We start from the raw sequence: 9,825 nt of genomic DNA on the forward strand, positions 1-9,825 counted from the left end.
TCCTGTACAGCCGCAACATGACCTCCCAACCCCTGTACTCAACACTCTGACCAATAAGGGAAAGCATACCAAACGTCTTCTTCAAATGACAAAAAGTAGAGGCCCAGCACTGATCCTTGTGGCACTCCACTGGTCGCAGGGCTCCAGTCTGAAAAACATCCCTCCACCACCACCCTCTGTCTTCTACTTTTGAGCCAGTTCTGTATCCAAATGGCTCGTTCTCCCTGTATTCCATGAGATCTAACCTTGCTAATCAATCTCCCATGGGGAACCTTGTCGAACGCCTACCTAAAAGTCCACATAGATCACATCTATCGCTCTGCCCTCATCAATACTTTTTGTTCCTTCCTCAAAAAACTCAATCAAACTTGTGAGGCGTGATTTCCCACACAAAAGGCCATGGTGACTATCTCTAAGCAGTCCTTGCCTTTCCAAATATATGTACATCATGTCCCTCAGGATTCGCTCCAACATCTTGCCCAACACCAACGTCTGGCTTACTTGTCTATAGTTCCCTGGCTTGTCCTTACCACGCTTCTTAAACAGTGGCACCATGTTAGCCAACCTCCGGTCTTCCGGCACCTCACCTGTGGCTATCGATGATACAAATATCTCAGCAAGAGGCCAGCAATCACTTCCCTTGCTTCCCACCGAGTTCTAAGATACACCTGATCAGGTCCTGGAGATTTATCCACGTTTACCCATTTAAAGATATCCAGCACTTCTTCCAGTTTAATATGGACATTCTGCAAATGTCACCATTTATTTCCCTACAGTCTCCATCTTCCATATCCTTTTCCACAATAAATACTGAGGGAAAATATTCATTTAGTATCTCCTCCATTTTCTGTGGCCCTATTCTCCCTGTGGTTATCCTTTTGTCCTCAACTACATACCTCCCAGTAACCATACAGTCACTGCAAAAAACCTCATAGAGAGCCTGTCGTCATCTACACACCTCCCAGTAACCATACAGTCACCGCAATCTGGCCTCATATACAAAAACCCCAATAAATATGAGCACACTGTTCCCACAGTGAGGTGTAGAGTTGCAGGGTCAGCGGACGTGAAATGTTTACTCAGATTTTTCTTCACAGGCGCTGCCAGACCTGCTGAGTTTTTCCAGCAATTTTTGTTTTTGTCTCACACTGACGCTCGCGTGATCTCCACAACTTCCAGTAACTATTCACTGAGTGTAATGAGTCTCACAGTAATTATGCGCTGAGCTGCACAGCTCCCAGTAACTAAACACAGACTGTAAAGAGTCTGGCCTGATGTGCACAGCTCCCAGCAACTGTATAATGACTGTAAAGAGTCTCACAGTGAATCTGGCTTGATCTACACACGTCCCAGTATCTATGCGCTGAATTTAAAGAATCTCACGGTGATTCTGACCTGAACTGCACACATCCCAGTATCTGAACTGTGTCTGGAAACAGTCTCACACTGAGTGTGACCACATTTACACACCTTTGTGTCATTATACAGTGCTTGTAGACAGTCTCACACTGAGTGTGGCCTCACTTACATAGTCAGTATAATATCAGTGTAAAACAGTCTCTCAGTGAAACTAGCCTGATTAATGCACCACCCATTTACAATATGGTGACTGTAAACCGTCTCATTGAGAGTATGGCCTCATCTGCACACCACCCAGTTACTATATGGCGATTGTGAACAGTCTAACACTGAGCACGGCTTTTCTTTAAATTTCAAAATTATATTTGATTCATCAGAAATATGTTTCTGTACACATATATTCACAAATGCAGTTTGGCCCTTTACAGTTGCATGTCATGTGACAATAAAGCAGATTACAATAACGAATATTCTGTTCAAGTAAACAAACACAACATTGGAAATGACTTGAACCAAAAACCAAAAACGCTCTCTTACACGCACAAACTTATACCTACGGGAATCACTGGGAGGGTCTGATAACTGAGCGAACCCCCATTTCCCTTCAGCAGGAAGACCTGAGATAGTGGTCTTCCCCACTGCACCGTGGCAGCAGCTGCCCCAAGTTCTAGTCCATCCCTCAGCACGTAGTCCGGGACCTTGAGATGTGTCAGTCTGCAACACTCAGTCAGAGTCACCTCCTCGCTCTGGAAGAACAACAAGTTTCAGACAGACCAAAGAGCATCGTTCACTGAGGTGACAGTCCTCCAGGCTTAGTTCATGTTTGGCCCAGTAACTATATCCAGACTGGCAAAAGGTTCACAGTGACCCTGTATTGTTCACCCTCCTACCAGTGTCTGTTGCCTGTTTCACAGTCAGCCTAGCCTGATCCTTACTTCCTGTGAGTCAGTCCTTTGTGTCCTTTTCTACTAAGACCCTGTCTTTGACAAAGGAGCCAGAATTCCCTCCAAGCCGCATGTCATTGTCCTCACTGCCTTGGTGCTACAATGTCCACCACCTGTTTCTCCCTTTCCCTCCTGAATAGTTCTTCTGAACCCCAACCCCATTCATGACCCCATCTTCCAACTGCAATGTTGGATAATCCCCACCATGGGCACTGCCATTACTTCTCCAGCTCGTTCATATTTCTTCACAAAACAGAAATCCTATATCTGCAAGCAGATTGCTGTCCAATGGTGGAATTAACTTTATTTTATATGCATCAATCAAAAGCAGAACAATCAGGTGTAGTTATACATGCAACTCATTTCACTGAATACAGCTGTGCAAAGAAATGTTATTTCTGCCGTTCAAACCATTCCAACAGTGCAATGTTGGAGAGAGAACATTTGGAAATGATGCAAAAATTGCAGATCGATTAAAGGGAAACTGAAGACATGCTGCACCCAAACTCTTAAACGATTTGGTAAATGGAATGCTTCATTCAGGCGATTAAATCTGTTTTACCCATTCTTTACTGGTATCCTTCCCATTCGATTGTTTTCCACTCTCTGAGTCACCCCAAATGTGTAGCTCCCTTTCCCTCCCCACATGGCCTTATCCCTTCCTTTACCGCGGTTATGTAACTGTTTCTCTTTAGTGTGTGCTTTATTTCCAGCGGACATACTGCAGTCGTTGAAACCAGGACAGCCAGCTGGATCTCATAGAATATGAGTTCCCTGATTGGGGCTGTTTATCTGGCTGACAGATAAGAACGGTCAGTGTCAGAGATGTGGTCTCTGAATGAGACAGTGATAAAGGGAAGGGCTGCTCATGTGTAAATAAAGGGGGACTTGAAGAAGGACACCAGCCTCAGTGCAAGTATTTTACATCCAACTCCACCACTGGGTTTGAATGTTACTGTATAACCTTCGTATTAGAGTCACAGTCAGAGAGTTATAGAGATATACAGCATTGAAACAGCCTAGCAGGTATCCTAAATAAATCTAGCCACATTTCGAGCATTTGGCCAATAATCGCTAAAACCCTTCATCTCCATATACCCATTCAAATGTCTTTTAATGGATGGATGGATGGGGACCAGATGAATTTCCGTAAGGAGTTCGACAGGGTTCCTCATGGTCGACTGGCTCGCAAGGTTAGATCACATGGAGTGCAGTCTATTCAGCCTCTCCCTATCGATCAAACCCCGTAACCCTGGCAACATCCTTGGAAATGGTTTCTGAACTCTTTCAAGTATTGTTGTCAAACATCTCTGGCTGCAGTGATCAGCAGGGTTTCAATAAGGCGAAAATGAGGACTGCAGATGTTGGAGATTCAAGTCAAGATTAGAGTGGTGCTGGAAAAGCACAGCAGGACAGGCAGTATCCAAGGAGCAGGAAAGTGGACGTTTCGGGCAGGAGCCCTTCATCAGAAATAAGACTGCTTAGGATAAGACTGACACTGAAAACCGGGGACCAGGATTGGGTTGCATTTGCAGATGTGTTGATGGACAGGAAAAATACGTTGTGAGTGCAATTGATTTTGACTGTGAGGGTTTCTTGAATTTATTGAGTGGATAATTGACTTTTTATCTGTGATCACATCTGGTTTGATTCATTGAATGACAAGCAGAAAGGATATCAGTGTAAGTTAGTAAATTCAGATTATTATACTGATTTGAAATGTGATAGATGCATTTGAACAGACACGGCACCCCTTTACAGAAATTCCCAGATCCCTTATTATGTTTAATCAATTTTTGGAGCCTGTTCAATGCAGTATTCTGGTGTGAAGGATTCTCTACATGTGAATAGGCTTTTTCCATCACACTTTCTGACATGAAACCCGGTATTCTCCACTGCAGCCACCTTTTCACGGATATCCTGGTGTCGGCTCTGATCTGCATCATGTGCAAATATTTTACCGAAGACAAAATACTTGTGAATGTCTGGTTCAGTCCATATGTCCCGAAATGGGGAAATTTGCAAGGCACGGATGATCTCACAATTTCCCGTGTTACTGAAACAGTCATCTAGACATGGGCTGTAGGTGGTGAAGAGAATGATACAGCCCACTGGCTGGTTATTGTGCTGGGTTCTGTTATTCAGCAGAGTTTGGAAAAGCTGAGCCGCGGTGCGGTGCCCATTGATCTCGGCGGGGTTCAGCAATTTACTTTCTGAGCAACGACAGCCGCTGTTCAGGAAGACAGTGAGGTAATTTCCACGTAGGGAGTTCAGGAAAATGTTCACATCGTCGTTAATGAAAGTATGTCTTGATCTGCTGAGGTTCAATTCTACAAGTCTGTTGCACTGGGAAGCAGGTAAAGCCACCAGGAAGACGAAGTGTCCTATCCCATAATCGGTCACCTGGTGCCCAGCTGCTTTGCGGAAACTGAAAGAGGTAAAGTCAGGATGTAAGTCAAGGAACAGACTTTGGGTAAAACATTCTCTTTGCAGTGTTATTGGGCACAGTTTGAGATGAGTTAATTGGAACAATGCTCATCATATTAAAGAAAACGTGAAACCCTGCAATTCACATTTCAAGTTCTTGCATGGGAAGGTCAATGTTGATTTACTTTGTATCCCTATCCCAGTGTTGTAGTAAATTCTGGGATCAGTGAGAAGTTTAAAGAGAGAATCAGGGTAATTGACAGAGAGCAGAACAATGTTACTTATTTTTGTACAAATCCTCCTGCAATGAATCAGAGAATGCCACAAGCCTTCTTGATAACTCACTCTAACTTCACTTTAAGTTACTTTGACTGATGCACTACTTGATGCCGCATGATACACGGGATGGTTAGAAATAAATAGAGACGGGGAGAGAGAAAGAGAGAGAGAGAGAATGAGAGCTACAGGTGCAATCAGTGGGAGCTGGAGGTAGGGAGAATCCTAGGAGAATTGTTAACTGGAAAAATGTTTGGGGCATACAGAGACAAACAGAACAAAAGACTTGCAGACTGAAAGGAAATTGGAATAATAGCAAAGGAAGCAAAGGGAAACTCTCTCGTTTATTTCGGGGTCAGCGGGTGCTATCGATTTCACTGTTAGAGATATGACCCCGGGAAATCTGGTAATAATTTCCCTGGAAGTCCCTTCCTCTGGGAGTAATGAGAGTCCGAGTTAATGTGTTTAGACTTATTTCCCACAGGTACAGAGCACTCCCTATACCTGCCGTGTCCTCGCCATTTATTACCAGCCTGCTCCAGGCAACCAGGCTCTGATTTGACCTCAGATTGAGCACAGTCCCCAGCTTACAGAGATGGTCAGGTAAGATATGTTTCACTGACACTTAGCGATTGACAATGACAATCAAGGCATGGTCATCCAGTACATCCGCATCTGACATGGGGATTGTGAGCAGCACCAATAGGAACAGGCAGAGTGTCCACATTTTGAGATTTGTCAGCACCCTTTAACCGTACTGTAGGGAAAACACAGAAAAAATCTGAAAAGTATGAAAAAAAAACTTGTTCAATTCGTACTACATTGGCAAGAGCATGAAAGATATGCAGGGACACACGTGTCGGCAAACAGAAAATGTCTGTCTATCGTCCTAGGTGGTGCTTGCCCAGTAATTCAGCAGAAGTTCTGATTATCTCCCATGGGTATGATTTGCAGGTGAAGATTGGAAGGCAAAATGTCCTCTCCCAGAATCAAACGCCCGGTGCTTACCTGCTCGGAGGAAACTGAAAGGGGTAAAGTCAGGGTGTGAGTTAAGGGGCGGACTTTGGGTGAAACATTCTCTGTGCAATGTCAGTGGGCCAAGTTTGAGACGAGTTACTCAGAACAATGCCCATTATATTGGACACATCGTAAAAGTCAACAATTCACATTTCAACAATTTGCATCGGAAGGTCAATGTTGATTTATTGTATTTCCCTGTCCCAGTGTTGTAGTAAACTCCGCGATTAGCGAGAGGTTGAAAGAGAGAATCAGGGTAATGTGACAGAGAGCAGAACATTGTTACTTATTTTTGTACAAATCCTCCTGCAATGAATCACAGAGTGCCACTAGCCTTCTCCACTGTATCTTCATGTTAATGTCATTTGACTGATGCCCTAATCGATGCCCCATGCCACACGTGACGGGTGGAAATAGATAGAGACGGGGGGAGAGACAGAGAGACAGAATGAGAGCTTCAGGAACAGTCAACTGGAAGGGGACGTCAGAGAGTCATAGAGATATACAGCACGGAAACTGAACATTCTGTCTAACCGGTACATGCCGACCAGATATCCCACCCAAACTAGTTCCACCTGCCAGCAGCCAGCGCATATCCCTCCAAACCCTTCCTATTCGTATTCCCATCGAGACACATTTTAAATGTTGCAGTTGTGTTAGCCTCCACCACTTCCTTTGGTAGCTCATTCCATACTCGTACCACCCCAGTGTTAAAAAAATGCCCCTTAGCTCTCTTTAATATCTCTTCCTCTAACCCTAACCGTATGACTTCTAGATCTGGACTCCCCCACCCCAGGAATATGAATTTGTCTACTTATCCTATCCATGTCCCTCATAATTTTATGAACATCGAAAAGGTCACCCCTCAGCCTCAGAAACTCCAGAGAAAACAGCCCCAACCTGTTCAGCATCTCCCTATAGCTCAAATCCTCCAACCCTGGGAACAGCTCTGTAAATCCTTTTTGAATCCTTTCACGTTTCACAACATTTTTCCGATAGGAAGGAGACCAAAATTGCATGCAATATTCCAAAAGTGGCCGAACCAATGTCCTCTACAGCCGCAACATGACCTTCCATCTCTGTACTCAATACTCTGACCAATAAAGAAAAGCATACCAAACACCTTCTTCACTATCCTATCTACCTGCAATTCCATTACCAAGGAGCAATGAACCTGCACTCCAAGATCTCTTTGTTCAGCAATAGCGCTCGAACCGTACCATAAGGTGGACAAGTACTGCTAAGATTTGCGTTCCCAAAATGTAGCACCACGCATTTATCTGAATTGAACTCCATCTGCCACTTCTCAGCCAATTGGCCCATCTGATGAAGATCCTGTTGTAATCTGAGGTTACGTTCTTTGCTGTCCACTACACTTTCAATTTTGGTGTCATCTGCAAACTTACTATCGATACCTCTTACACTCACATCCAAATCATTTATATAAATTACAAAAAGTAGTGGACACAGCGCGGATCCTTGTGGAACTCCACTGGTCACAGGACACAATCTGAAAAACAACCCTCCACCACCACCCTCTGTCTTCAAACTTTGAGCCAGTTATATGTCCTGTTGGCTAGTTCTCAGTGTATTTCATCAGATCTAAACTAGCTAACTAGTCTCCCATGGGGAACCTTGTCGAACGCCTTACTGAAGTCCATATATAATTAGTAAGTTTGCAGAAGACACGAAAATTGGAGGTGTAGTGGAATGCGAAGAGTGTAACCTCACATTACAACAGGATCTTGACCAGATGGGCCAATGGGCTGAGAAGTGGCAGATGGAGTTTAATTCAGATAAATGCGAGGTGCTGAATTTTGCGAAAGCAAATCTTAGCAGGACTTACACACTTAATTGTAATATCCTCGGGAGTGTTGCTGAAAAAAGAGACCTTGCAATGCAGATTCATATCTGCTTGAAAGTGGAGGCGCGGGTAGATAGGATAGTGAAAAAGGCATTTGGTATGTTTTTTATTGGTCAACGTATTGAGTACAGGAGTTGCGATGTCATGTTGCGGCTGGACAGGTCATTGGTTGGGCCACTGTTGGAATATTGCGTGCAATTCTGGTCTTCTTCCTATCAGAAAGAAGTTGTGAAACTTGAAAGAATTCTGGAAAGATGTACAACGATGTTGCCAGAGTTGGAGGAATTGAGCTACATAAAGAGTCTGAACAGGCTGGGGCTGTTTTCCCTGGAGCGTTGGAGGCTGAGGGGTGATCTTACAGAGGTGTACAAAATTATGACGGGCATGGATAGGGTAAAGAGGCAAAGTCTTTTTCCTGGGTTCGGTGAGTCCAGAACTAGAGGGCATAGGTTTCGGGTGAGAGGGGAAAGATACAAAAGTCTAGGGGAAACTTGATCAGGTCCTGGGGATTTATTCACTTTTATATGTTTCAAGACATCCAGCACTTCCTCCTCTGTAATATGGACATTTTTCAAGATGTCATCATCTATTTCCCTACAGTCTATCTTTTCCATATCCTTTTCCACAGTAAATACTGGTGCAAAGTACTCGTTTAGTAACTCCCCCATTTTCTGCAGTTCCACACAAAGGCCACCTTGATGATCTTTGAGGGGCCCTATTCTCTCCTTAGTTATCCTTTTGTCTTTAATGTATTTGTAAAAATCCTTTGGATTCTCCTTAATTCTATTTGCAAAAGCTGTCTCATGTCCCCTTTTTGCCCTCCCGAGTTCCCTCTGAAGTATACTCCTACTGTCTTTATACTCTTCTAAGGATTGACTCTATCGGTTCTGTCTATACCTGACATATGCTTCCTTCTTTTTCTTCACCAAACCCTCAAATTTCCTCAGTCATCCAGCATTCCCGACACCTACCAGCCTTTCCTTTCACCCTAACAGGAATATTCTGGAAGAATTATAAACCAGAAAATGTTTGGGGCGTATGGACAAGGTGTAGAGCAACTAAAAAGCAAGGGAACAGAAGAAAGAGACAACGAGAAGAAAATGACTTGCAGACCAACAAGAAATAGGAATAATAGCGAAGGCGGCAGAAGGAGCCAAAGGCGAAACTGAGAGGTGAGTGAGATGATTCAGTAAACAGTAAAATATTGCCTGTGTTTGGGATTTGGGCATTTTCTCCAAACCTCACTCCGATTTATTTCACTCTCTCCTTTATTTCGGGGTCAGCTGATGCAATCGATTTCACTCTCAGTGATGTGACCCCGGGAAATCTGGTGATAGTTTCCACACATTGTAATAAAGATCATGGGTATTTGATTGAGACTTTTTCCCACAGCTGCAGAGCAAACCCTACACCTGCTGTGTTCTCTCCATTTATTACCAGGCTGTTCCAAGCAACCAGGCTCTGATTTGACTTCAGATTGAGCACAGCCCCCAGCTTAGAGAGCTGGTCAGCAAAGGTCTGTTTCACTGACACTCACCGGTGAATAATGCCAATCAAGGCACGGTTATCCAGTACAGCCGCATCTGACATGGGGATTGTGAGCAGCACCAACAGGAACAGGCAGAGCGGCTGCATTTTGAGATTTGTCAGCAACCTTTAACTGTACTATAACGAAAACACAGAAAAAACTGAGAAGTATGAAAAAAAAGCAACTTGATCAATTCATACGACATTGGCAAAAGAGTGACAGACATCTAGGGACACACACGTCGGCAAACAGAAAATGTCTCTCTACCGTCCTGGGTGGTAATTGCCCATTAATTAAGCAGAAGTTCTGGTTATCTCCGAGGGGCACGATTTACAGGTGAAGATTGGAGTTTCTGCCAGTAGTTATAGGACCGAGCCAAACTTTCAGATTAGTTGCAGTTGGTCCACGGC

The 9,825-nt window shown here is 43.9% G+C and overlaps 1 protein-coding gene across 1 annotated transcript; it reads right to left on the bottom strand.

Moving 5' to 3' along the window:
• Positions 1–4,088: 4,088 nt before the first annotated feature.
• LOC148134816 (uncharacterized) lies at positions 4,089–9,522 on the bottom strand. Its single transcript, XM_087985394.1, has 2 exons — positions 9,425–9,522; positions 4,089–4,731 (listed from the first exon to the last, which is right to left on the bottom strand). Exons 1-2 carry the CDS (start codon positions 9,520–9,522, stop codon positions 4,089–4,091), a joined length of 741 nt encoding a protein of 246 aa, XP_087841520.1.
• Positions 9,523–9,825: the final 303 nt, after the last annotated feature.

Source organism: Chiloscyllium plagiosum, unplaced genomic scaffold, assembly GCF_037043375.1.
Source record: "Chiloscyllium plagiosum isolate Xiang-an unplaced genomic scaffold, Cpla_swu_hap1 HiC_scaffold_52, whole genome shotgun sequence".
NCBI lineage: Eukaryota > Metazoa > Chordata > Chondrichthyes > Orectolobiformes > Hemiscylliidae > Chiloscyllium > Chiloscyllium plagiosum.

Coding starts and splice junctions, on each gene's coding strand:
- LOC148134816 (XM_087985394.1), bottom strand. CDS start 9,522: ATGCAGCCGCTCTGCCTGTTCCTGTTGGTGCTGCTCACAATCCCCATG. Junction 4,732..9,424: donor TTGATTGGCATTATTCACCG/GTGAGTGTCAGT, acceptor TACCTCTTTCAG/TTTCCGCAAAGCAGCTGGGC.